The following is a 26,974-nucleotide window of genomic DNA, read 5'->3' on the forward strand; positions in this document are numbered from 1 at the left end:
TGAATAAACCGCTAAGGGAGTGAATTGCTACTTGGAACAAAGCTCCTTAACTTGGCTTTTCTGGATGGGCATCTAGCAGTTCCTAAACCCTCTAAATTCATACATACATCGAATTGTAATGAGTCCAGGTTCCAGTAATTCTTAAAAGGGTTTGAGATTCCCCAAATTTTCAGAACCACTGAGCTGTGCTGGGACAGACCTTCCCATTCATTGTCATCTTGTTATCCCCACTATTTCCAGAATGGGAAAAGAGACATAATTTCATAATATTAATTAACAAAATATTAATGGAATCCCCTTCCCCATCCCTGTTGAGTTAATCAAGGTAAGTAATAAAGACCGCTCGCCAAAGCAGATGCCAGCAGCTGGAAAGCTGCAGCAATTTTAGACTTGTGTTCAGTGTCTGGACTTCCGGGTGAAGTTCTGAGTCTGTGGCATTTAGTTGAAGTCCTTGCTTTGCAAGAAGCCTGATATCCTGGCTCACATGTGGAAAGGGGCATCAGGAGCCCCCTGGGCTCTGCGAAGGCTCACAGATTCTTGGGTGGAAGCCAATAGAGCAGGGTGGTTCAACCTTACCTGGGCCTTGGCTGGCCGTAGCCGCCCACCACCCCCGACATGGATGTTGACTGTGGTGGCGTAGCTGAGCCTCCTGGCCGGAGGTGGTGGGGGTTGAGGCTGGGGTGGTGGTGAAGGTGCCCGTGATGTGGGGGCAGAGGATGACCAGGGACCCCGAGAAGCTTGGGGGGCCTCTCCCCCAGGTCCTTGCCTCCGAGCTAAGCTCTGGCTGATGTAAGAGGCTGCCAGGTATCTTGAGAGAGCAGATGCGTTGGGGCCCAGGAGCTGACGGGATGGGGGTGGGGGACTGTGGGGTGGAGTCAAGTCTGAAGACTCTGATCTGGCAACAGGAGAGATGGAGTGGCCTCCTGGTTTGGACCAAACCACAGTGGTCTGAACTGGGGTGGGTGACAGGCCTTGAATGTCCCATGAGGCTCCTTCCTCAGGCAGAAGAGTGACAGCTGGAACCTGGATGTCTGTGAGGCTCTTCTGCTCCAACAAAGGTGTAGGTTTGGGGACCTGGAGGTCTGTGAGGATTTGCTCCTGGAGCAAAGGTAAAGCAGTGGGACCCAGAATGTCTGGCAGGCCTCCCTGCTTGGGCAAAGGTGGAAGTGCTTGGACCTGCATGTCCATGAGGCCTTGGGGCTGGGGCAAGGCTGTGGCAGCCTGAATGTCTGGGAGGTCCTGAGGCAAAGACGATGGAGCATTGGCTGAGATTTGATGGTCTAGGTGGCCTCCACATGCAGGCAAAGGTGAGGTATCCGGAACCTGAATGTCTGAGAGGTCGGGTTCCAAGGGCAGTGGGGTGTTGGCGGGGATCTGATGGTCCAGGCTGCTTCCATGCAGAAGCAAAGTATCCACAGTTTGGCTGCAGGCAGTGGCTGGGGACGGAACATCCATGGAACCTCCCTGCTTAGTTGATAGGGTGTTGGCTGGGCTCTGGCAGTCTAGGTGGCCTTCTTGCTTGGGCATAGGAGTGGTGGATAAAACCACGACATGAGAACAACTTCCCTGCTTTGGCAAAGCTGGGGGGGTCGGAACTTGGATGTCCATCTGGCACCCTTGCTGAGGGAGAAAGGTGGTAGCTGGAAGCTGTATATCCCTGTGGCTTCTATGCTCAGGCAAAGGAGGGGTAGCTGGAACTTGCATTTCCAGGTGGCCTTCGTGATCAGGTAGAGCTGTGATAGCTGGAACCTGGACATGTGGGGGGCCTTCCTGCTTGGGAAACGGTGTGGTGGCTGGAATCTGGATGTCCCAGAGGCCTTGCTCAGGCAAAGTGGTAGCAGCTGGAATCTGGGTGCCCTGATTGTCTTGCTCAGGCAAACTGGAAACGTCTAGACCCTGGCCACCAAGGCAGCCTCCCTGCTTCAACAGGGGAGCAGCAGCTTGAACCTGGGCAGCAGGGCCTAAGGGGACAGATTCCTGGGCCAAAGTCAGTGGAAAGGCCAGCTCACATACCAACACATGTCCAAAGGCAGGCAGGGGCCCTGTATTGGAAGAAAAGAGGACTGACTCAGGACTGGCGCCCCAGCATAGACCACCTCTGCCAACCACATACCTGGACCTTACCTGGCTCGGCCTGCTCATGGGGCAGGCAGGGGGACAGCTGGGGCTGGGCCAGAGCCCGTGGTCTGCGGCGGGGAGCATTGGCCGATGCCCGAGTCTCAGCCCGCTGCATCTGCTGGATCCGCTCGCTGTAAAGCCGGGCCAGCTCTCGCACTCGGGACGCAGCCCGCTCTGTACTGGGGGCTCTAGCCTTCCCACTCCCACTCCCTCCACCCAGATCCGAATCTTCCAGAATCAGCAGCGGTTCTGGGAAACCTGGCCGGGCCAACTGCCCCTGTTCCAGAGCCTGCCAGGCGCTCCGGATTTCTGAGCAAGAGCGGAATCCCAGCTCATCCTGGAATCCATGGTCTCCGGTGCCATCCTGGGGCTGGAAATCGGGAAAGGATACCCTGTCCTCTCCCTCCTCCGCCTGCCCTGCCCTGCTGCCTGAGGAGGGCTCTCCCAGTTCTCCAGAACTGCCTCCAGAGAGCAGTTCTCTCCTGGTGGCTAGAGCATTATCTGGCTCCTGCCGAGGGCCCTGCAGCCAGGAGTCACAGGAAAGGGTGGGAGGGCTGGAAAGACCAGGAATGTCGGGGACACTAGGTATGACTGGAAGGCAGGGCATTTCAAAAACACTGGAAATGTCAGAGAGACTGGGAAGGCGGGGGGTTGGGGGAATTTCAGAAAGGCTAGAAATTTCAGGGTGGCTGGGCCCGGCAGGATGCTTGGTAAGGCCAGGAATGTCGGGAACTTCAGATGCACTGGAACTTTCGAGTCCCTCTAGGACGTGGAGTGGCGAAGGGCCCCGTTCATCCATCTCCAGCTCTTCCTCCTCCTCTGAAGAGTCCCGGCTGGGCGGGGCTGGGAATGTGGGGCTTTCACCGTCATGTGGCACCTGGGAGTCTCCTGGGAACTTGGGAATGTCGTGGGGGGGTGGCTGTAGTGGGCACTGGGGTAGAAACCAAAGGTATCAGGGTGCGTGGGCCGCCCTGGTCCCCAGGCTGTTCCTGCCCAAGTGGAGCCCCAAGGATGCCGTGATGGGACACCCAGCTCACCCCCGAATCCCGGAGGCCTCTTTGGTTGAGCAGCTCCAGGATTTCTTCAGTGATTGAGGTCCCGGAGGGGTCCAGTGAGGGGGGTCCAGTGTCCTCCAAGTCCTCAGGAGGTCCGGAGGCTGGACTTGGTGGCTGAGGCTCTAGTGGGGGGTAGAGCTCCCCCTCGCTGCCAGCATGCTGAGGAAAGTAAGGATGGAGGGCAGCACCCAGGGCCCCCAGCACCCTATCTTCCCTCAGATGGAGGAATCCAACCCCCAGCGCCCTTCTTACTCAGACCCAGGAGTTAGAACTCAAGCTCCCTTCTCTATCAGACCCCAGGGTCTGGGTCCCCAGAGCCCGTCCCAAGAGATTTCTTACCTTGAGTCTAGGCTTAGCTGGGAATGGAGAGATGAGAAAAAGAGTGAGATGTAGAAATAAGTATTATTCCTTCTAATCAATGAGCTGCTCCTATCACCCCTCCCCTGTGAACACTGGGCATCCCGTGGGAAGAGACAGACAGGGCTGGACCTGGCTGGGCTGGGCAGTCACTTACCGTTCTGTGGAAACATGACATAAGGGTCCTTCATTGGCTCTGGGGAGAGGACACATCGATGTCAGGGGCCCAGCTCCCACCCCGATCCCTAGTTGACCTTTCAGTGGAGGGAACTCACCAGACTGTCTACGGCCACGGCGGGTAGTAGGGGGACCTGGAGACGGAGCTGTGGGAGAGGCAGATCAGAACCTTGTTTTGAGCCCAGCCCCAGGCTTCTGGGAGAGAAGGGGCTATGGGTACAATTCCTGAGTGTGGGGGGAGAAGCAGGGGGTGGGACTCAGGGTTCCATCTCCTTTACCTGTGTTCCTTCGTCCAGGGGTGAAACTTCTAGCATCTCGAGGTCGGGGAGACCCTAGTAGGGGTGTCACAGGCTCTGGGATAGGCTTACTTTTAGGAGCACCTGTGGGGAGAGATTTGGGGCTAATAATCTACTTTTTCTTGGAAATAACTCCTCTACTTCCACACCTCCCAACCCAAGGCCCCAACTCACAGTGCAGGCTGTTTTCAAGAAGAACTTGTTTTGCCTGAAAGACACAAGGATGAGGGTTGAGGAGCCAGTCTCTTGAGCATCCCAGTCCCAGTCCCATTAATGGGTGCTACTACATGATACGCGCATTGTATGACTGATGACAATTGTTCCTCGCCACAACCCTATGAGGTCCTGGTGAGGAAACTGAGGTCAGAGAGGTTGCCCAAAGTCACAAAGCAGAGACATGGTGGAGCTGCGATGCAAACCCAGGCATCTGCTCTGCAATTTAACCACAATGCTTAAACGGCCCCCATCTGTGGCAGGAGCTGTACCTTGGCTGGGATAGAGGCAGGGTGGTTCTCAAAGAACAGGCGCTGGAGACAGTGAATCCACAGCCTCTTCTCTTCTTGGTTCTTGGCCTGGAGGTAGATGGTGGTGAAGTGGGAAGTCAGGTGTGAGGTTTATGAGCTACTGGGAACCCTGCCGGTCCAGCCCCACTCTGCTCACCTGGAGCAGGTGCCTGTGCTTGGGAATGGTCAGATCGGCCACCTTGAACCCTAGAGGGTCACGAGGGCTCTCGCTCACACTCAGGTTGCAGCACTGGATAGTGGAGCAGAGAGGGCAGCAGGCTCAGAGCCCTTGGACTCAGCAATGTGCCCCTTGCATTTGGGTCCCTACCCCCTAGAAATATGTACTCTGTATGGTTGTATGCAAGGGGTGAGGGGGTGGGAGGGGTGGGCTTTCCCCTGTTGACTCTCTGCACCAGGCTGGGCTCTGCTCTCCCTCACCAGCCCTCCCTACTCTCATCTGGATCAAGATGTGCTTCCCCCATGAACAAGCTTGCCTGGTGGGCAAATCCAGGTCCTCCCCCTCTGCATTCTTCTGGCCTCACCACTCTATTACACCTTGTCCCATCTCCAGACTCAAGAAAACATGGCCCTTTTAAGCAAGTTGTCCCTCCTTGCAGACCCAGCCCCTGGCCACCCCTCTAGGTATACAGGAATAGGTATATAGAACATAGCTTGCAGGTAACATTTCAGCCCCACCCCCATCCCCGAACTCACAAAGATGTGACCCTTATAGGTGTATTCCGGCCCCCGGCGTTTGGCCACGAGCAGCATCCGTGAGAATAGAAAGAGCAGCCGCTCACCCCCTCGAAATCGGGGGCCACCCCCTCCGCCACCTCGGAATGAGCCTTCTAGCACCAGCTCCCCAAAAGCACTGAGCTCCGGGCCAGTCCATCCGCCCAGCCGCCGCTGCACTTCCTGCCGGGACCCCGCCAGGTACATGGGACACAGAAACACACCGGTGGGTGGGACACACATGCCAACACAGGGGGGTTAACCAGGCCGTGCTGTCTAAGCCCACCCTCTGAGGTCACTTCTCAAGCACTGACCATCCCCCCAAAGGCCCTCATGTCCACTCCTCCGGTGCAGCCCACCCTGGAGTCACCTGGAGGCGTGCAGCGTGCTCTTGCTTGCGTTTCATGTCGTTGATGTACCAGGCAACTGCTGTCATGGACACGATGGCCTCCTCCACCATCTCACGGCCCTCGGTGCCTGGGCCCTCCACCCAGTGCTTGCCTAGCTCCTGCCGGGCAGCCACCAGGCACCCAGGGAGGGGAACAGAAACAGAGACATTGAAAGAATGATGATAAAGACAGAGACATATAAAGGTATGGGAAGAAATGGAGATCAGAGGTGGAGAGACAAACAGGGAGACAGGAAATGGAATCAGCTGATGCCAGTCCCCACTGCCAACAAGCACTGGCCCAGTATGTAGGGACTGAATGTCTCCCCAGGCCTTGCCCAGCTTGTCCTGGGTTCACTCTCCAGATGCAACACCAGGTAGTCCATGGACAAGACCTAGCCCCTCCCCAAGCAGATCCCCAAGGGCCACAGCAAACCTGCAGCAACAGATGGTACTTGAGGATGCGCTGAACAGGTTTTAGCAGGAAGCTCTGCAGGGGCAGTGAGTGGTGGAGTTGGGCCTGGCGCTCCTGGAGCCACAGGGCTGCTGGCGGAGACAGCGACAGCTCCCGGAGCAGGGCTAGGGAGCTGGGGGCAGAGCACTGGTCAGGGGTGGGGGGAGCAGCAGCTCCGGTGGGCAGGGCTGGGAGGGATTGGGGGCTGGCAGGGGTGAGGGGCAGATTAGGGAGAGTTCAGTTACTATCATGGTCTGGCAGGGGATGGAACTGGATGAGTTGAATAGAGGGGGTTGGCTAGCACAGCAGCTCGTGGGCACAACCTAGGGGCCCTCACCTTGGGTAGTTCATGCAGTACAACGTGTAGATGTCAAAATCCTCGCTCTGCGGGTGACAGGGGAGTCAGCAAGACCTCAGACTCCCCATGCCCCCCCGCAACACAGGCTTGCTCCTCACTTACTCAGGCACAGGCGAAGACTGAGGCCTGGCACCCCAACTCACCCTCCGCACGAAGCACTCTGCAATGCCCCCTGCAGTGCTGCTGCGATCCAGGTCCTCCAGGAGCTCACTGTGGGGAGAGGGAAGGATGAGGGCCCCATAGCATCCCCCAGGGAAGGACTCCAGGAGGCTTGGTGGCTGCCAGGATCTCTCTAAGGGATGTCATGTCCAGAGGAAGAGCCCTTTGACCCCTATATGGAACCTCACAACCTGCTCAGATTTCCTTGGGCTGAATCACATTCCTCAGCCTAAAATCTTGTCACAGCTCGTCTGAGCCTGGGTGTCTCATGTCATGACCCAGGGAGAGCAATGTCACAACCTTCAGAGCTGTGATGATCTTAAGATCCCATTGTTGATCCTGAGATCTTGTCATGACTCTAAGACCTCCTGCAATAACCTTATGATCTCAGCCTTGGCTGAATAGTTCAGCTGTTTATAGTGTGGGTTTGATCCCTGGTAGGGACACATATAAGAAGCAACCAATGAAAGCATAAATAAGTGAAACAACAAATAGATACTTCTCTCTCTCAAATCAATTTTAAAAAATAATTAAAAATAATAACCTCATGATCTGATTCTTGGAGTCCGGCATCCTCCTCACCGGGGACAAACCACCCTGGGTTGTTCTGGGCTGAGGGGGTTCCCAGGACACAATGCTCACACTGTCATGCTCTCCAGGTCCCACCTGAGTCCTGGACTCATTGTGTTCCCAAGTCTGACAAGTGTTAAGACCCATCCCGATGCCTGGACTATCCCCTTACTGGGACTTGGATCTCATCATCAGGCTCCATCCCCTCCTCCACACTCTGGGTCCTCCCTCCCCATCAGGATCCTGCCCAATGTGTTGACACCTAGCCCCCCTCTCCTCGCCCACCAGCCATCGCCCCTGACCTGCTGAACTCGTAGATGTCCTCGATGTTTGCAAACAGCGTGCCCACCTGCTCTGCGCTCAGCCCCAGGACCCCGCCATCCAGCAGGGGGCCCAGGTAGTCCTGTGGGCATGACTGGGGTTACTGGGGCAGAGGGACTGGCCTAGGTCCCCGCTGCCTTCAGGTGCCCTCCTGCCTCACCTCCACAATGCTGCGGAGGTCCCGGACATAGGCCTGCTCTGTCTCCACGATCTCACGGGCCACACGGTCCAGTCTCGAGGGTTTCACCAAACCAGGGGGCCCCACAGGTGACAGATGCAGGCGGATGGGGGGCCCTGGAAGGGGCTCTGGTCTGGAGGCTGAGCAAGCAGGGGTGGGCCCTGGGGCCAGATCCCCCTCAGAGCCCACTGTGCTCAGGGATGTGGAGCTCCCAGAACCTCGGGGGGAGGCCATGGCAGGGTTTGCGGAGGCTGCTGGGGATGCGGAGCAGGAGGTCAGGGGGGTCTCCCTACCTGAGTGAGTGCTCTTAGCCCCCACACTCACACTTAGTCAATGTCCTTCCCAAGGCTCCCTTCTCCTCTTCGTACTGTGCTGCCTTGGTCCAGTCTCGTCCTCTCCCATCAGGATCCTCTCTGAGCTTCTGGCCTCCACTTCTCTAATCCACCTCCATGTATCAGCCTGGGATATCTTTATTAAATTGCCTATCTGACTCTGTCACTCCCATGAGTATAACCCCTTCATGCCCTCAGGATAAAGCCCAAACTCTTCAGGTCCAAAGGACCCCATGCAAGGTGGACATTAGAGGCCATTCCAGTCTGCCCTCTCCCCACAGCCATGCCACTTCTTACACTCCAGTTTCCAGTCACACTCAGCTTCTTTCAGTTACTTAAATAGCAGCCTCCTCTTACCTCTGGGCCTTTGCACACACTGTTCCCTCTGCGTGGAATACTGTTCTTTGCCTTTCCCAACTCATTCCTCCTAATTTCTATTCTCAGTTTAGATGTTACCTCCTCCAGAAGCCTCCCCTGACCTCCCAGACTAAGCTCCCACAGCTCCCTGGGCTTTCTCCCAGCTGTGACCACTCTGCCCTGGGATACCCCCTCTGGACTGTCACTATTTAGGGATGGGTCCATCTCCCCCACCAAACTTGGAGCTTTGTGCAGGCAGGACTGGGGCTATCTTGGTCACCCTGTGTTGCCAGCACTGGGCCAACCACAGAGGGCTACACTGTGTCTTGAATAAAGGAATGAATGCCTAGCAGGCTCTGCCCCGCCCTTGCATGCTCACCTGTCTGAGTATCACACACAGTTGCACAGTCACACACTTCACCTCTGTGGCTGGGTTTGGACAGGCTCAGTTCACGGGCTCCCTCTGGCATGGCTGAGTGGCTCAGCGGCTTCTGCAAAAAGACCCCCTTCTTGGATATCAGGACCCCATAGGCCTCCCTGGCGGCCACACTCACAGCTTGGGGGCTGAGAATTAGGAGCGTGGTCTAAATCCAGGGAGGGGCCCCTGGGAGTAGTAACTCATGGGGCAGACGGAGGCAAAATGATAGAAAGAGGGGGACAAGGAGAGAGAACATAGAGAAGATGTAAAGGCAGAGACAAAGAAGAGCGCGATAGCGAAAGAGTCGCTGAAGCTAGGAGTCCGGTCGGTCTGGGGCCGTAGGCTCCGGGATCCTGGGAACGGCTGGGCTCCGGCTGGAGCCGAGGGCGCGGGGCAGGGCTGGGAAAAGCCGTGGGCGGGAGGCCGCGGGGTCCCAGGGGAGGGCGGAGGAGGCTGGGGGACCGGATGCCAGGGTCCAGCAGACGGTTCCCTCCCCCGCCAAGAGCTGCGAGTTGGGGCGCTGGCCCTGAGCCCCCGAACCCCCCCTCCAGCCAGTCCCTCCGCGATCGGCCCTCGGTGCCCAGCGCCTCCGACGCCCCGCCAGCCCCCAGCTCCCGCCGGCGCCTCCGCTCGCCCCCCGCCGGCACGCCCCCTCATTGTTTAGCTGCGGCGGCGCCGCCCCCTCCCCCAGCCCTTCGGGGCCTCTCGCCTTCCCCCTCACCTCCAGGGGAGTCTCGGGCCCTGCACCGGGGCAGCCCAGCTCCTATTCGACCCCTACATGGTCCCTGGGGAGGCGCAGAGCCGACTCCTGGGTCCCCGGGTCTCTCTGCAAGTCAGGGGTGTGAACTTCGGGCTCTCAGGCTCCGGCAACCAGAGTCCGAGGTCTTTTGGAAAGTGGGGTGCAGAGGTCCGATTTTCTTGGTCCTCTGAATGGAGGATGCTGGGAGCCTGACTCTCGAGTCTCAGATGGGGAGGCTGGGGACCCAAATTCCTGAGACTTCTAGATAGGGCTTGGGCGGTCCGGATTCCTGAGTTCCCCTAACTCTAGGAGCAGGAATTAAACCACCTCCGGGCGGGAGTGCAGGCGAGTCCCAACTTCCTGGGTCCCCTTGAAGTAGTGGCGCTTCTGCCCAAAACAGACTGGTTGGGGCGCTAGCAGTCCATAACCCAAGTTCCTCCAACCCTGGGAGCCTTGGGCTAGGATATCTGGGAACCTCGGGACGGAACCTCCGACCTGGGAGACTAAATTCTTCAAACCGGGGTGCAAGAAGCTCGCCCTCCAGGGTCACGCGGGGCTGAAGTCCCGGACTCCTGGCTCCTCCGGGAGGAGGCGCTGGGCACCTGGATATCTGGGGTCCCGTAGCCTGGACGCGGAAGCCTGTGCTTCGGGGTCTCTCAGGACCCGATGCAGAGACTAGGGACGTCGGAGCCCGCGACTCTGGATCCCGCAGGCTCCAGGATGGGTGGCACGGGTCTAAAGCACCGGCGGAGGCATCGCCACTTCGGCGGCCCGAGAGTCTGGTCCCAGCTGTGGGGTGGGGGGAGGTCGCCTGGGGCTTCCCCTTCCCCCAGCCGCCTGGGCTCACATCCTGTTCCCGCCCGCGGGGGGAGGGGCCACCTTCCGGAGGCCAGCCAGCGAAGGGTTAAAAACCCTCCTCTTTGGGTTCTGAATATTCATGAGAAGGCGAGTCCCAGGCCTGCAACACACCCACATTCCAAGAGCCTCGCGGACTTTTCCCTTTTTCAGCAAGGGCATTCGAGGCGTGAGAATCCGGGGCTGGTCATACACTGTCTCCTATTGGCCAACCAAAAAATTTGTAAATGCATCCACAACGCAGAACGGAAGTGTCCAGGGAGGTCACGTGGTCCAGAACAACTGAAGGACCCCACGGCGAAAGGGTGCGGCCGGAGCTCCAGTGGCGCAATCGGTTAGCGCGCGGTACTTATATGACAGTGCAAAGCGGAGCGATGCCGAGGTTGTGAGTTCGATCCTCACCTGGAGCAGTTTCAATTTTTTCTCATCATCTGTTATAAACTTAAACATTTTAGAAATTTGCATCACATAGAGGACTGAACACTTCGATCTTCGGAATTTTCAGGCTGGAAAGACTCCAGGGACTCAGTTAAGGAGTGTTCTGTAGCGTGGGAGGTGCCGTTTTTATCCTGGCCAGCAGAGGGTGGTATCGCCTCTTAAGATGCCTGCACATTTCATTGGGTCTGCAAATCTCAGTTTAAGACCTGTAGATGTGTCAGGCTGTGGGTCCTCTTTCTCCGACTTTGTCTTAGATTTTTTCCCCCAGTTTCACTGAGATATAATTACCATATAACATTCTGTATTAGTCCGAGGTCTACAACATAATGCTTTATGTATAAAATGTGAAATGATTATCACGATGTTTAGTTAATGTCAGTCACCTCACATACTTGCTTTTTCTTTTTCTTCTGTGTGTTGGAGTTTTAACTCTTTTTCCCTTCCCATTTCTGAATTCATTTGTTTTTTTCAACAAATACCGAACATCCACTATGTGACCAACTCCTATTTAGGGTTTAGCCATGAGTGATCCTGCAGGGAACAAGACAAAGTCCTTGTCCCTGAGGACTTGACATTCTAGTAGAGGAGGCAGATTCCTATAAACATAGGAACTAAGTACATTTCATATGTTAGGTGGTCATAAAAGGAAAAAGTAGAGCAAGGTAAGGAGGATGGTGGAATGGGAGGTGGGATGTGGGTTGCAATAAGAGAAGTCAGGGACCTCTCACTGAGGATCCATTTGAGCAGACACCTGAAACAGGGGAGTGAGCACAGGGCTACATGGGGGAGTATTCCAGGCAGAGGGCACAGCTTGTACAAAGGCCCTGCAGCTGAAGCATGTCAGATACACTATTTATTGGTGGAGCAGCTAAGAAGCCAGTGTGCTACAGCAAGATTGATCAAAGAGAGAATCAGTCCCTGGGAGCTGGTTAAGAACTTAGGACTTTGGCTTTTATTTGATCTCGCTCAGGTGTCATGACAGGTTCCCTTTGGTTGTTTAGTGGGGCAGTGGGGAGAGACTGAGGGAAGAGGTCTGAGCTAGGAAACTAGGGAGGGGCTGCAGTGATGATTCAGGTGGGAGACAATGCTGGATAGAACCAGGGTAAGCCAAAAGAAGAGGCAGGAGAGTGGAATGTAAATTTAGGTGAATCAAAGAGGATTGCTGTTGGACTGGGGTGTGGGTTTCAGCGAGGAGTCAGGACACCCAGGAGTTTGGCACTGGTAGCTAGTGGTAGGTGCCATTTTCTTAAATGATTTTTTTTTTTTTTGGAGAAGGGGCAGAACAGAACAGAGATGTCTGTTTCTTGTTTTTTTAGTGTCTGTAAATGTCTCTGCAAATCTTGCTCTTCCTCTCTGCCTCCCCAGTGTCCTTAGGTCTTTGGGTCTTTATGTTTCCCGACCCCCATTTTTTAAACGTTTTTTTTTTTTTTAGAGAGTTAGGGAGAAAACGAGAAATATCCATGTGAGAAACATCAATCGGTTGCCTCTCTTACACAACCCGACTGGGGATGGAACCTGCAACCTGGGTATGTACCCTGAGGCGGAGTCAACCAGCGAACTTTCCACGCACGAGCTACACCGGCCAGGGCAACCCTCTTTTTTTATGTATGGGGACCAGAGCCCTTTCCCACAACGGAGGAGATCAAAGCCCACGGGCAGGGGAGAGGGCCAAGGAGGGCTGAGCGGGCTGGGCGGCCAGAGGAGGGGAGGAGGAGAGGGGGAACTCAGGGAGGGGGAGGCGGCAGGGGTTGGGGGAGGGCAGAGCGAGCAGAGGGGTGGGGAGGCGAGGCGGAGCTGAGGGGAAAACAGAAGTGAGGGCAGGGAAGGAGGGGGTGAAGGAGAGGAAGAGAGGAATTACAAGGAAAGAAAAGCGGGGGTAGGGGCTTTGGGTCTGAGGGGTTGGAGGGAAAAGATACAAAAAAGGGGAAGAAGAGTGAAGTACTAGGGGAGAGGGGGCAGCTGGAGCGGGCGCGGGCAGACGAGAGGCTCTGCGAGGGGCGAGGTGGAGCGGGCGGGCAGAGAGGGGGGGCTGAGAGGGAGGGGGGAGGGGGAGGGGAGGGGGAGGGGAGGCGAGCAGAGGGAAGTGGGGAGAGTAGGAAGAGGGGTCGAGGGGAGGAGGCGCCGGCGGAAGGGGGCGGGGCGTGGGCACTGACGCGGAGCGTCTTCCGGGCTCCCGGCTCCCGGGTGGGTCCCCGCGCCTCTTGCCTTGTTTGGTCAGAGGACGCGGCTGTGCGGGCCCCGCCCCCACGCGCCCGCCGCCCAGACGCCCCGGCCTCGAGCTTCGCAGGCACGGAAAGGGAGCGCCACCGTGAGCCCAAACTTCTCAGCTCCCGCCAGGCCGAGGCGCGGGATCCCCGGAGCTCTAGGGTCCCGGGAAGCCAGGAGCCACAACTCCGCCATTCCTATAAGTGCTGAGACACCAGGGCCTTGAATTCTAAGTGGCGAAGAGGCTACCTCTGAGATTCCAAAATGTGTCAATGTAAGAAACGTCCAGAGCTGTAAGAATTTTTATGAGTTTATTTGAGCCAAAGTGATGACAATTACCAGGAAGGAAAATCTCAAGGGACTGAGAAAATGCTCCAGAAAATGGCAGATTTGCATCTTACCTTCCTTATACATTACGATCAAAGGAGGAGCCCCAAGGGGTTCCTTGAAATCTGTTGGCGATTGATGGGTGAGGCGGGAGAAAGCAAAGGAGGGAAACCTCTGGGATTGGGTAAAGAGTAAAATAGAGGCAAATGCTTCTTTACCTTGGTGGGTACAGGGTAGCTGTTAACATTTACCGCAGAGTTGGTACTCCCCAGAGCAGGATAACAATGGGGGCTCTGTGGTCTCCTGTTCTGGTGGGAGACTGTGCCCTGAGGGGGTCTGGAAAAAAGGGATCACCGGCTTTCCGAAAGGACGTTATCTTAGATGCAAAGTCAGCAGACGGGCTCAGGTAAGGCAAAGACTGACCTTTGTCAAGAAAGATCCCACCTAGGACTTGACTACCCGCCGTGATTTGTTTTTACCTATAGTTTTAATTTCAGACCATCCTATGTGGTGACGTTAGGTCTCTGCGTTTGCAAGGTTTGCCATGCTGGCCTCCCCTAAGCTTGTCCGGTTTAGTACCTGGCCCTTTTTCATCCACAGCTGCGATTCCAAAATCCTGAGACCTTAATGCTGCCTCTCCCAAGATTGCGAGAGTCTGAGTCTTCCACCCCCCTAGGTCCTGGAAGGCCGGGTGGTGGGCCCCCAGGACCTCAGCGCTCCCGGGGCGGGCCCCACCCCCGCCAGCCCCTGGCCAGCGCCCCAGCCCCAGCACATTCCGTTCTCCCAGCGCAGCCCCACCCTCCCCCCTCCGCTCGCGGGGACGGAAACAGCCCATCCCCGCCCACCCCGGGCAGAGAGCTGGGTCAAAGCGCCCGACGAAACCAAGTGCCTACATCCTCCACGCCCTGGGAACCGGCTCTCCGGGTTTCTACCGGGTGACCTCACCTGGCCCCGCCCTCAGGTGAACGACTAGTCCAGGTGACACTTCCTGCCAGGTAATCGACAGGGCCTGCTCTACTTGGGAAACGTTTGGAGGAGCTACGGATGACTTTCTCGCTTCAAAAAAGGGCCACACCATCCTCCCCACTCCTCACTGCCTCTAGACCGCAGAAAAGCCAGGATTCGATTTTACACACAGATGTCTTTTATTTAAAAATTCCAAAAACAAAAATAAATTTTAACAATATATATTACTTAATATATTATAGCATACTTATAATAATTATTCCGTCGTTTCCAATATTACAAAAAGGAGGAAGAAAAATACAGGGGAAGCAGACGACCCAATATATATAAATACTATAAAATCTATTAGAATAAATAAAGTCGTCATAAATAAAGGTCCCAATGGCTGGGGGGAGGGGGTTGGCAATGACTTTGGCTACTTGCTTTTGGAGGGAAATTTGAGCACCAGGATTGACCCTCAAGGGGAGGCTCCAGTTACCACCAGTCACACTGGAACCTCAGGGGTCTAGGAAAAATCTGGAGAGGGCAGTAGGGGCCTATTATTCACAGCATTGGGAAGGGGAGAGGTGGAGTGGAGAGGGCTCACTGCCACCCTCAAATTTGCTACATCTTAAAAAAAAGACTCCAGAATACATTCCTCCCTCCAACACCAGGAACACTGAGCTTGCACACTGGGGACCTGCCCCAGCATGGGGTCAGGGGAGTGGGTTAATGCATTTTGGAAGGCAGTGGGGCTGCTTCACTAAGACCTCCCCAGTTCCCCACAGCTCCAGGGCTCCTGTGGAGCCCACAGCACAAGAGAAATGGCCCCCTTAAGATCCAGTTGATCTGTACTGGGTAGGCACTTGTCACTCAGACACTGAGATGCGATTGAAGATGGGGAGTCGCCGAGGGGCTATAGGTGGCTGGTGTGGCACCAAAGCCCCAGAATCAAAGACGGGCGAGTCGGACCCTCCCAGGCTGCTGCCGCTGCTGGCATAATCATCGGGATCAGATCCCAGAGAGTGTGCGGAGGGGCTCCGAGCCAGGCCACCCACGGGTCCCCAAACGCTGCTGGGGGTGGCCCTTCGGCACGAGGGGCAACAGGCTGGTGTGGGGTCCCTTCGGGCCACGGGGGTCCCAGGGGCAGCAGAGAAGGCAGAGGGTGAAAGTGGAAGGTCCCCAGGTGGCGGTGGTGGGGAGCTGGAGGGCGAGAAGGAGCATGAGGACAGGGAAGGGCCTCCCAGGCCTGCTGGTGGTGGTGAGGATCTTCGGCCTGAGGGCAGGCCTGAGAAGCTGATGCTCTGGCGCAGCACATGGGGGTGGCCAGGGGAGGCCAGGTCCTCACTGGGGTTGTGGATGAAGTGGCAGCGTGAGCCGTAGGGGCAGCGGCCTTGGAGGTAGAACTTGTGGCAGAGTTCTGTCTTGTACTTGGGATGGCGACTGGCCTGGCGCAGCTCACCCAGGCCATGGGCAAACTGGCACTTAGCCCCATAGCGGCAGCGCCCGCTCTCTGAGAAGGTCCGACATAGCTCAGTCTTGTATCGGGAGGAGGTGGTAGGAGTCGCAGTAGGTGAGGGCAACAGCTCAGTGCCTGGGCGGGGAGCCAGGGGTGCGAAGCCTGGGGGTGGGGGCACCCAGCTGCAGCTTCGACCCTCCACCAGGCTGGTGGACCGGCCAGGCAGGCGGGCAGTGACCCCAGCTGGACTGGAGTCTGATGAGCTGAGGTTCCAGAGTTCTGAGGAGGACCAGCCAGGGCTGGACTCGGTATCTCCATGGTCGGATGTCAGGTCAGGGCCCAGCGACAGGAGGCTCTGTGAGAACAGGGATCGGTTAAGACACGGAAAATGCAGGGTGGCACCCCTCCCTGCTGCAGGGCACCTCAGAGCTTGCCAGTCCGGTTTGTGGGTTCCTGGCCTGGGCCCCACCCGCCCGCAGAAACCCATGGATTCGAGATCGCAGGGATCCCGAATTGAAAATTCTGAGTTTTTTCAGGACAGAAGTCTATGTCGAGGGATCCAAGAATCCCGGCTCCCCCAACTCAGGACACACCGCTGTCCACCAATTTTGAGTCTGAGCCTCTCGGGATTTGACCCCAGCGCATCGTGTTCTCCAGTTTCACAACTGGAGGGGTCGGTAAAGTTAACCTAGGAGTCCGATCTCTTCGTTTTTTGAATCCCAGAGTCCTCCTCTGGGTCAGGGAGTGGAGAGGGAAGTCGCCTTCCCCTCACCCCAAGACTCCAACCCCAGAAACGCCTCCGCGCAAAACCGCGCCCTCAGCAACTACTGGGGGGAAGCCAGGTGTGGGGCCATTTCCGCCTCCAGACAGCCCTAGTCTGAGAAAACTCCTCCAGCTTTCCATCTCCCTACTCATGTTTGGGCCGAGACCCGACAGTCGGAGGCTCCATTTTCACCTCCAGGGAATCCCACAGGTCTGAGAAAGGAGGCAGGACCCCGGGCCGGAGCGGGCAGCGCTAAGGAGCTCCAGTTTGGGTGGGGAGCCAGGAGTCCCGAACTGGAGTGTGCGATGCCGGAGAGCCCTAGTCTGAGAAGGGAGTCAGTCAGGCATGGGGACCCCAATCCCGGTCGGAGGGCACTCACCTCGTAGATGGCAGTGAGATCCATGGCGGCGCAGGGGGCCGATCTGCGGAGAACCCGGGCGAAAGTGGGATCGCTGTAGCCAAGCTGCGGTTGGTTGGAGGAGCCGGTGATTTTATATAGGCGAGGCAGGGGGGGGCGGGCCCAGGAGGGCGGGGCCCTGCGGGCGGGGCCAGGAGGGGCGCTTCCCGGACGCGCACCCCCAGCGCAGCCCGCCCGGCCAGGCACTGGTTCCTTTCCTCCCAGCTCCCGGCTGGGACGCGGCTGAGCTGGGCCCACCGGCGGCTGCGACCCTGCGGGAGTGCGTGGGATGAGGGTGCCGGCCCAGTTTTCAAGGCTGGAGACTGAGGCGCCGGGAAGGGATCTGAGACAGCGGTGGGGGCAGGGCTCCAAGGGAAATTGACCAGGGCAGAGGCCGAGGCGGTGGGCGTGCGCGTGAGAGAAAGACCCACCCAGGCGGGGAGAGGCGCGGAGAGAGCCAGAGGCTGAGAAGTGGAGAGGCGCTAAGGGAAACACACACAGAGACACAACGGAGGGAGGGGAGGAGGGACACACTCGGGGAGGCATACGAAGAGAGGGAAAAACAGGCTAAGGAGAGGTGGGGAGACAGAAAAGACGGGAAGAGACAGTTCTAGAAACAAATTCAGAGCGAAAAGCTAGAGGGAAGATCAAATAAAGAAACAAAAAGAAGGAGGAAAAAAGGGAGAAAAACAAACGCCCAGAAGACAGAAACCCACAGGAGCAACACAGAAAGACCAGGCCTGGCAGAGAATTCTCTTGTGAGATCTGCCCACCTGCCTTGGTTTCTCTCTCAAACCCAAGCCCATATCCGGAGACCTTGGCCCTCCCCACCCCAATGTAGAGGGGTGGGGTCCCTGAAACCTGGCAAGCCTGGAAAGACAGACGCCTCCTTTCCCAATTCCAGGGCCACTGTAGCCTCTCACCCTCCCCCACATAGTGGCACTTCCGAGGGCTTCCTCTGAGATAGACACCGTCGTATGAAAGTGCTTTAAGTACATTAGCTCCAGGGGTTATTGTGTTCATCTTCTACTCGAGGAAACCCAGGAATAGAGGTCAAGTTACTCTAGTTCTTAGTAAGTGGCAGCAGCCTACTACCAGGGCCTTAAATCAGAGTTTGCCCTGTGAGAAAACTCAAGATTGGAAAGGGTGAGATCTTTTATTAGGTGGAGGGTTGCCTTGATTGAAAGTTTCGAAATGGAAGAAATGGGTCATCCCCAACTGATGGTCGGATGGGTCTCATAGAGAGGGAACTCTAAAATTGCCGGGAACACTCCCCACGTTCTCAAGTCATTTATTGTTAAGGGATTGCCTTCCGTGAGAATTTTCAGATCTGGGAAGAAAACTGTTTCTTAAGAAAGTCTTGGTGAGCTGGCTGCCCTGAATGAAAACACGGGGGCAGAAATCATGGCCATGGAGAGCAGTTAAATGGTGCAACGTTCGTTGTTGCAGGCTGTGACTGCGGGCTTGTATTGAGGTGCGGAGACTCGGCCAGGCACGCAGACCTGCCTCGTCGGACAGAGTTCAGGGGAATCCCTGGTGCAGCGCCTTCTAGAGGGGCCTACCGCCTTCCCGGCGGGTCCCGTGAGTTGGGCGGCTGCGGGCGGCTCTGGCACGGTCGCAGCCTCCAGCTCGCCCGTGACTCATTCGGAAGGGGCGGGGGAAGGGGGCTTCCTGGAAGCCGTGACGAGGAGGCTCAGCCCGGACGCCCAGGTTCCTCTCTGTAACCAGGGCTTCTGTCGCCTGTAAACAGAGGCTCGAGGACAACGGGAAAAGGGTGAAAAGGGAGGTGTCTGGCACCCGCCTCCTAGCTCGGCTCCAAATCCCTGTGCCGCTAATAGGACGAAGACGGCGGGAAAGAGGGAGGCGGGGGGCACCCTGGGGTCCCCAGAGCCCGGCTAGGCTTGGGTCTCGATGCTGGAGGAGGGATTCCAGTTTCGAGTCCCTGGAGACTGGGAGCGTGTCCCATCCCTGAGTCAGGCCGACCCCCTCCCCTTTCCCATGTGCTGAGTCATCTCCCCGAGAACCTGGACGCTTGGGATAGTGTAACTCTCCTAGAGGCTGGAGCGGGTGGGGAGCTTTGCACAGGGAAGGCCGGCCACCCACCGAAACACAGGCGGGTAGGCCCCGAAGCCCGGGCCTGGGCCCCCCGTTCCTCAGATCTAGAGGTTAGGGTCTCCAAGCCACCCCCACGCTCAGACCCAGGAGAGCCGGCCCCCAGCCCCCTCCACCGTCAGGCGCGAGTCCAAGCCCCCAGCCCCTCTTCTCTCCGACTTAGCAGCCCGGCTCCCATCCCCCACCTCCAACTGGGTCCTGGCCGCGGTGGCGTCTCCGCCCAGGAGGAAGTTCTGGGCAGGACTCCTCCCCACTCCCCACGTAGCCAGCGGGAAAATCCGTGGCCCGGCTCGCGGCCGGGAATCCCCTCTGGAATGACGGTGGGGAAGGGGATGGCCGGGGTACCCCGCGGGGCACAGGGGGCAGGTCCTCGGCTGGAGAGAGAAGGGGAAAAGGGGCGGAAACCAGAGAGGCTAAAAATACTGCCAGCACTTCCGGCCTAGGGGGAGGGGAACGGAGAGCAGAGTTTCCAGAAAAACAAGCGGGGACGGGAAACGCGGGGGTGTGAGAGCCTGAGCGTGTGCGCGGGCGAGCGGGGCCCTGTGCCGGAGGCACGTGTGTGCCCCTGGCGTGCCTGCCTGGGCGTGAGCGGGCGCGGTGGGCTGTGTGGAACTGCGCGGGGCCGCTGCTGTGTGCGTCTGACGCGGTGAAGTGTGGGCGCTGCAGGTGCGAAGGTGTGCGCCCTGGCGTGACTGGGTGTGAGACCTGGGCTGCCTGCGGCCCACTTTCCTGTGTGGGGCTTGCCTTCCAGTCCCACTCGACATGCCTATGAATAAACGTGTGAAGCCACCTGGGCCTGTGGGGTTGACTATGCCGTGTTTAGTTGAGCCAGCTTGGGGAATGGGAGTATGTACTCAACCCTAACTGCCTTTGAGGTAGCCTTCATGAAAATGTGAGCCTGACATACGCACCCACAGGACTACGTGTAGTTCTGAACCACAGTGGGATCTGGAGTGACTGTGTAACTCCTTGAGGGAGCCTAGTAAGGGTGTGCACGAACGCCCTCTTGTAGGATGATCTGTGCACACACTTCCAAGTTGTGTGTAAGTATATGAGATTACAGGCAGCTGTGGCTGTGTGCAAGCCCCTGCAGCTCAGTGTATGTGGTGAAGTGCTGTCTGTGTCCTTATTTGGGGGGTGTCACTGGGAACATGTGAGGCCACTGTCTGGATGCAGTTCCTCTGTGGCCAGTCACAAGGCAGTGAAACTGGTGAACTTTGGTTCCTGACGTCTAGAACACACGATGCTGGGGAGGGCAGTTGGCACACACCCTGCTCCATGTTGTCGTTCCTGGTGGCCTCACTGGGCCAACCAGACACACACAGGCTCACACACTGGCACCTGGGAAACCTTATCTCTCCCCAGCCAACGATGCTTTTGATAACGTTGAGCTGAGGGCAGGGCTGAGTCAGCCTGTGATGGGCAAAGTCTGAGATGAGGTGAGAGATAACAAATTAAGTGGTGGTTAGAGGGTTGTTTATATATTCACATAGTTGAATTGTTCCTTTAGTCTGTTTGTGGGCTTGTGCTATTCTCTGCTGGGTGGGGTGAATTAAGTCCCGGTTTCCCCTGATGTTTTGCCCTGTGACTGCGTATCTTATGTACACCCTTTCCTGACGTGTGTGGTTATGTACCAGGCTATACAATCTCCCTCTGGGTTGAATAATCTAGTAAAGGTCCTCCATAACCTGCCTTGGCTTCTATCCCAGCCCCTTCACTGTGGTCCAGGCCTCCACATTAGTTCATAAACACACTATCACATTCCTGCCTCAGGGCCTTTGCATTTGCCATTCCCTCTCCCTGGAATGTTCTTTGCCCCAATGTCCTTATTCTCATGACTTAGTCTCTCCTTCAAGTCAGTCTTGTCAGTGAGGCCTTTGTATCCTGTCAAAGATTTAAAAGTTAAATAAAAACTTTGCTATCTACTTAACAAATAATACATATCTATTTCCAGGCCATAATAATGAACACCCATGAACTACTGCCCAACCTAAGCTCTCAAACTTTATTTTGAACTTCTATTTGATAAACTGTTGACCCTTGAACTGGGCAGGTCCACTTATATGTGGGGTTTTTTCAATAAATACTCTTAAGTATTTTCCCTTCCTTATGATTTTCTTCGTAACAGTTTCTTGTGTTGACTCCACCTCACAGGGCCAGCTGTGCCTGTCTTCTGAGCGTGCCTGCCTGTGGTCTACATCTCCACTAGTACATGTCATGTACCTCCACGCTGGAAGGTGGTGGGCTCTCCTGGGTAGAGTGCATTTTTGGTTGTACACATAATTGTGTCATGTTAGGTGGGAGTATGACTTTGTTCTTGTATTTAATTAGAGATTAATTATGGTTAATGAGATGTGTATGGTGCCAAACTGATAAGGACTAGATTACGATGGTCAGTTTTACGAGTCAACTTGGCTAGGCTACAGTCCCTGTTATTCAATCAAATGCTAATGTAGATGGTGCTGTGAAGGAATTTTGTAGATGTGATTCAAGTCCATAATCAGTTCACTTTAAGTAAAGGACACTATCCTAGATGATCTGGGGAGTCAGATGGGGGAGATGATTCAGTCAAATAAAAGGGCAGAGATGTGGCTTCCCTGAGGAAGAAATTCTACCTGTGGACAGCAGCTTCAGCTAATGACCCAGAGGTCTGCTGCCCTTCCTAAGGGCCTGTCCTATTTGTCTGATACACATACCCACACCCACACGGCTAGCCATTTCCCAGGACTCCAGTGTGGGGACTTGGGCTTTGGGTGAATCATAGGTGTCCATAGTCCTGGGCTTTTCTTACAGATGTGGGGTCCAGAACAAGAGGCCTCTGGGCAGCGACATGGGAATCAGGGTACAGAAGGTGTTGCGTGGGGGCAGTCCCCCAACCAGGCTGAGTCACTTGAGCCTTTCACACCCCACCAGCTGGGCCTGGGCTAGCAGCTCCACCCTGCACTTGCCCAGGCCTGAAGGCCATGGCTGAGCTCTCCAAAGCTTGCTCTCAGAGAAGTGGGGAGCCTGGTAGGGCACTCCCTCCTTGAAGCCCCCTCCCCAAGGCCTGCTTCCCGGAGCTGGGGCCTGGGCCAGGCGCCTGGGTTCTTCCCCAGGACTGATGATTCACCCCTTCTGAGGCCTTTTCACTTCTCCTTTGGGGCTAAAAATATAGGGACCCAGGCATCCAGCTGGGCCAGACTTCACCACGGATTGCACAATGCCCCTAGTTTAAGTGTTGCTGACGCAGGCTCTGGGTAGGGGTGGGGGCCTGAGTTGCTCCCCAACCAAGCATGCTGAGGTCAGGGCTTAGACCCCTTTACTTCCCCTTTCCTGGGCCAAGGACACTGGGGACTGGGCTGACATGGGAGATGCCTGGGATACCTGGGCTTGGCTGTTAGCTCCTGGAAATGAAGCTCCCTCCCCTATTCTTAGGTATCCCAGAGGTTCTGGCTCCCAGAATGTGGCCTCCTTCATAGACAGAGTCCCAGTGAGGCCTTAGGGGCAGAAGACAGGAAAGGGGGAATGAGAGACAGATGGTTAGAAACAGGGAGACACAGGACCACAGAGGCAGACAGACAGACACATGGACAAAAAGAGAGTGACTGAATGAGAGAGACTGTAACAGACACATGCAGCAAAGACACAAGGGAACACCTAGAAAAAGGAACAGACAGACACCACGCTCATAGTGGGATATAATGGTAAGGATAGAAGGACAGAGGTCCAGTTAGGGCTTCACACCCAGGGCAGGTAGTGGAAGCGCCCTAGGAAGAGGTCTTCCACAAAGGCACAGTCCGAAGTCCACCCTCCCTAGAGAGGAAAGCAGGCCGCCCACAGACTGGCTCCCCACCCCCTCTTCCCCTGTGCACTCCCTGCTGGCCTCTGCTGCCCCCTGCTGGCTGCCATCCAAGCGCTCAAGCGAGAAGAAAAGTCAAGAGACAAAGCTGCTTTGAGACCACTCTTCATTCCCTCCCAGTACCTCTCCCCCGCGGCCTTCCCCACTCCCAGCCCTGCCAGCTCACAAGGCACCCCCAGGGCCCGTAGGTGGTGCAGAAGTCTTCCCCGTAACCTTGTTGGCACAATCTAGCAGAGCGGTGTGAATGTCCTTGGCACAGGCAATCTGGGTTTTGATGACCGTCAGGTACTGAGGATAGGGCAGGCTGTCAGGCTGTACCGCATCTGGTTTGGTGGCTGTGGGCACCAGCGTGGGAGAGTGCTTTGCACTGTCGCAACTCTGTGACAGGCACTCATGTGCCAGGCGCTGTGGACAGGCAGGCAGGGTACAGCATCAGCTTCACTCTGGGTACTCCCAACTCTGCCCCAAAGGCCAGCCTGGGGTAGCCTACCTGGCTTCTGGATTCCTTCTATATACTTCCTCTACCCAAGCCTTAAATGCAGCAATTTCCATGGCCCATCGATCCTCCTCTTACTCTCATACCCTCTTGGGTCTGTCTCATCCCCACACACCACTCAATGCCCACCTCTGCACTGATGACAGTACATGTATGTCCCCAGCTCCCCCTCAAATTCCAGGGCTCTCACACTCTCCCCTCAACCCCAAACTGCTCCTCTTCCTGGGTCCCTATCTAAGAAATGGCCATATCATTCCAACTAGAGCCCTGTGCCTCATCCTGGAGGCTCCTCCTTTCAAAACCCATCAGTTCCATGGCCTGTACACAAAACCTCTGAGTCTCTCTCCCATTTGCCCTTCCCTACTTCCTCAAGGCACTGCACTGGTAGAGCCTTGCCCACTGAATCCCGCCATGGCTGTCCCCTTGAACTCCCAGCCTCCACTCCAGGCCCCTTTAACCCATCCCTCATTTGGAATCTAGAGGCATATTCTTTTTTTTCTTTTAAATATATCTTTATTGATTTCAGAGAAAGGAAAGGAGAGGGAGAAAGAGAGAGAAACATCAATGATGAGAGAGTCATCGATCAAGCCCGCAACCCGGGCACGTGCCCCGACCGGGAATCAAACCCCGACTGCTTGGATCCCAGGTTGATGCTCAACGGCTGAGCCACGCCCAGCCAGGCTAGAGGCATATCCTTAAAAAAGCATTGTGTCATGCACCGAGAGGTCGCCAGTTCCATTCCTGGTCAGGGCACATGCCTGAGTTGCAGGCTTGATTGATCCCCAATAGGGGGTGGTGTGCAGGAGGTAGGCGATCAGTGTTTCTCTCTCTCACTCTCCCTTCCTCTCTCTCTAAAAATCAATTTTAAAAAATCTTAAATAAGTGAACAAAAACATTAAAAACACACACACAATGGATCTATGTTCTTCCCTGTTTGAAAAGCTGGATGGTTTCCCAGCACCTTCAGAGCTGTATTCAAAATTCAACAACCTTGGAGCAACCTCCACTTCTTTCCCTCAGGCCATACTTTCTTTTCTTTCCTCCTAAACTCTAAGGGTCCTCATGAAACTTGAAACCAGAGAGCAGTGGGCTTTAAAGACCCTCCTTTTACTTCTATAACTTTCCTTCCTGAGTCTAGGCAGCCCAGTCTAGGCTTACTCCCAGTCTAGGCTGTGATCTTGCCTCTTCTATCCTAAGCCTTTCCTTTGTTTTCACTCTAATAAATCATGCAACTAGCACCTAAAAAAAACCCACACAAACCAACAAGCCCCAATGCCAAATATACCTCAGCCAGATTATTTTGTAACATTTCTAAAGGGAATTTAAAGCAAAAGCTGTTCTTTTTTACTGGAATACCTTTCTACCATTACCAGGCTTCTCAAACTCTGACTTTTCCTTTAAAACCAAGTTCAAAATAATGATGACAGTGATACTACAGGAAACATCTGCCATGTGCCTACTACCATATTAAGTACTTTACATGATGAACTTGCTGAGGCAGAGGTTGGTGGTCCATCTGACTTCAGATGCTGTGCTCTTAGCCACTTGCCCTCTTCTCAATTCCTGCCCCTCTTCCATTTTTGTTACTGCTCCACCTCTGATGTGCTCTCTACCAACAGCCTTCCTTCCCTGAGCCACGCTCTCCCTGGCACCACCCCAGGCAGAGTCAGATGCCTTTTCTGGGTTTCCACAGCCCCCTGAGAGTCCCTGATTTTAATCTTGACCTCTCTAACTGTGCCCCCATCCTCATCAAGCCCTGACCTCTGAAACCTAGGTTTCTCCCATCACAGCTCTTAGCACTCTAAGCCATCACTGTTTGGGGATGTATGTTACCTCACTGAACTGGAAGCTCTGTGAGGGCCAAGATCAGGGCAACACTGTGTCCCCAACACCAGCTGAAGCACAGTCTGGCCCACAGGAGGTGCTCAGTGTATGTGTTGACTGACTGAATGAGAATTCCTTAAGAACCAGGGACTGAGTCAAGGTTGTGGTCAGCCAGTATCTAGGAGACCCCTTACCAGGCAGAGCTCCAGCTGGTCACAGAGTGCGTAGAACTCCTCCAGACACTTGTCAAAGCGCTGTATGGGTCCATCACTGCTCTTTCTATAGCCCAGGAGAAGGAGACTGAGGAATGATTTCCAATTTCCGAGACATCAGGGTCTACCCAACCAAGTATCCATCAGGAAACCAGGAGCCCTGAGGCAGGGACTAGGGGATTGGAAGTAGTAGAAGAGGCAGGAAGAGCAAGGCCGGGAGCTAGGGAACCAGGCTTGAAAACAGAAGGTAAAGAGGGTGAGTGGGCAGGGCTTGGGGAATGAGTTTCTAAGAATGGGGTGGAGATCCTGGGAAACCGGACTACACTTACTGTCCGTTGTCAATGTTAGTGTTCTGAATCAAGTTCTGGGCTGCAACCTTCATTAAAGTCTAGTTTAAAAAAAAAAAAAGATGCGGGAGATAGAGAAACAGAAGGGGACATTTTTGGTAGTCTACACGCTTCCTTAAGATCCAGTCAATCTCAGGCCTCCCCTTCACTTGACATGCTGTAACTCCAGAGAACTCCGGCTTCCATTCCTCTATAGGAATAAACACCCGTATTTTCCTAGCGGCCCGCTCTCACCTGGGGTTCTCGCCAATGACCTCCCAACATGCCTTAGAGTCCTCCCTCACCACTAATCAATCAATCAGAATCTGTACAAGCCGTCACTTCCTTAGGCTTTAACGACCAGAGCCCGGTTTCTCCTTTAAACTCCCTCCCACTCGAGTTCCGGCCAATCCCAGGCTCAACATTCGCGCTGTTCCTACGAAGAGCGTCTCACTCCTTTTCCCTTGTCTAAAGCTCCTTTAGTTCGCTCCCTGCCTACGCAGCCCCTCGGTCCACCCCCTTTGAGTCAGAGAGCAAAACCCCGCTAGCTTCTAGAAGCTCTCGGCGAATCACCTGAAGACTCTCCTTCAGCTGCGGGATAAGCATCTTATAGCGCTGCACAGGATCGAAGTCTTGTTGCTGTTGCTGCAAAAGCCCGCTCTGGGCAGACCCCACCAGCTGTGTCGGTGGTTGCGGTTGCTGCTGGGTACCTGGGCCACCAGCCGAACCTGGACCCGACACACCAACAGCGGAGGAAGCCGCTGAAACCTGCTGCTGGGACGCAGCCATCTTCCACAGTTAGCGCGCCGGAAGTGCGTCACAAGTGCGTCTCTTCAGATTTCTATTTAGCATCTTGGTCTCTAGGCCTCGTTTACTAGTTAGCTCCACTCAACCAATTTAGCCAATGGGAGGTAAGGCACCGGACCCTCAACACTTGATTCTCAAATCCGACGTCCAGACTAAGATACCATTGGCCAATCACAAAAGGCTCCTGTATAGCTCCGCCCCCTTACCCAACGGCTGGCCAATCCGGGTGTGGGTTTAACCCGGACTCTATTTCCCAGAAGACCCCGCAGCCTGAGGCGACTTGTCCGTGCTTCACTGTCCTGGCGGCAGTTGGTGGATCCGCAGCTGATAATAGGCGGCTTCCCGTTTACCTGCGTCTCCACTGGAACTCTTCTCATCAGCCTACCTCATCCCGACGCTGACCCCACGGACAGGGGCGCCAACCCGAGCGCTGCCTCGGATTAAGTGTCCGTCGAAGT

The 26,974-nt window shown here is 55.7% G+C and overlaps 3 protein-coding genes across 9 annotated transcripts; all 3 read right to left on the minus strand.

The window, feature by feature from the left end:
• Nucleotides 1–269: 269 nt before the first annotated feature.
• On the minus strand, nucleotides 270–10,316 carry PLEKHG2 (pleckstrin homology and RhoGEF domain containing G2). 7 transcript variants are annotated; one of them, XM_081117995.1, is made up of 20 exons: nucleotides 10,115–10,316; nucleotides 9,495–9,599; nucleotides 8,735–8,846; nucleotides 7,649–7,920; nucleotides 7,470–7,570; nucleotides 6,582–6,648; nucleotides 6,418–6,464; nucleotides 6,063–6,213; nucleotides 5,609–5,746; nucleotides 5,221–5,421; nucleotides 4,664–4,756; nucleotides 4,489–4,575; nucleotides 4,178–4,211; nucleotides 3,986–4,087; nucleotides 3,806–3,853; nucleotides 3,688–3,726; nucleotides 3,513–3,529; nucleotides 3,156–3,332; nucleotides 2,125–3,049; nucleotides 270–2,042 (listed from the first exon to the last, which is right to left on the minus strand). In XM_081117995.1, the coding sequence occupies exons 3-20, from the start codon at nucleotides 8,823–8,825 to the stop codon at nucleotides 481–483; spliced, it is 4,152 nt and encodes a 1,383-aa protein (XP_080974121.1). In that variant the 5' UTR covers nucleotides 8,826–8,846; nucleotides 9,495–9,599; nucleotides 10,115–10,316; the 3' UTR covers nucleotides 270–480. The 7 variants fall into 7 exon arrangements, with proteins under 7 accessions (XP_080974121.1, XP_080974122.1, XP_080974125.1 ...); XM_081117996.1 differs by lacking the exon at nucleotides 9,495–9,599; XM_081117999.1 differs by having other exon boundaries at nucleotides 7,649–7,917; nucleotides 8,777–8,846; nucleotides 9,495–10,316.
• A 2,728-nt stretch (nucleotides 10,317–13,044) lies between these two features.
• On the minus strand, nucleotides 13,045–16,987 carry ZFP36 (ZFP36 ring finger protein). Its single transcript, XM_081119111.1, has 2 exons — nucleotides 16,884–16,987; nucleotides 13,045–16,096 (listed from the first exon to the last, which is right to left on the minus strand). Exons 1-2 carry the CDS (start codon nucleotides 16,905–16,907, stop codon nucleotides 15,152–15,154), a joined length of 969 nt encoding a protein of 322 aa, XP_080975237.1. The 5' UTR covers nucleotides 16,908–16,987; the 3' UTR covers nucleotides 13,045–15,151.
• A 5,686-nt stretch (nucleotides 16,988–22,673) lies between these two features.
• Nucleotides 22,674–26,787, minus strand: MED29 (mediator complex subunit 29). The gene is made up of 4 exons (XM_081119342.1): nucleotides 26,283–26,787; nucleotides 25,713–25,771; nucleotides 25,366–25,450; nucleotides 22,674–23,256 (listed from the first exon to the last, which is right to left on the minus strand). Exons 1-4 carry the CDS (start codon nucleotides 26,496–26,498, stop codon nucleotides 23,014–23,016), a joined length of 603 nt encoding a protein of 200 aa, XP_080975468.1. The 5' UTR covers nucleotides 26,499–26,787; the 3' UTR covers nucleotides 22,674–23,013.
• Nucleotides 26,788–26,974: the final 187 nt, after the last annotated feature.

This window comes from Miniopterus schreibersii, assembly GCF_964146895.1.
Source record: "Miniopterus schreibersii genome assembly, chromosome: 18".
Classification (NCBI taxonomy): Eukaryota; Metazoa; Chordata; class Mammalia; order Chiroptera; family Miniopteridae; genus Miniopterus; species Miniopterus schreibersii.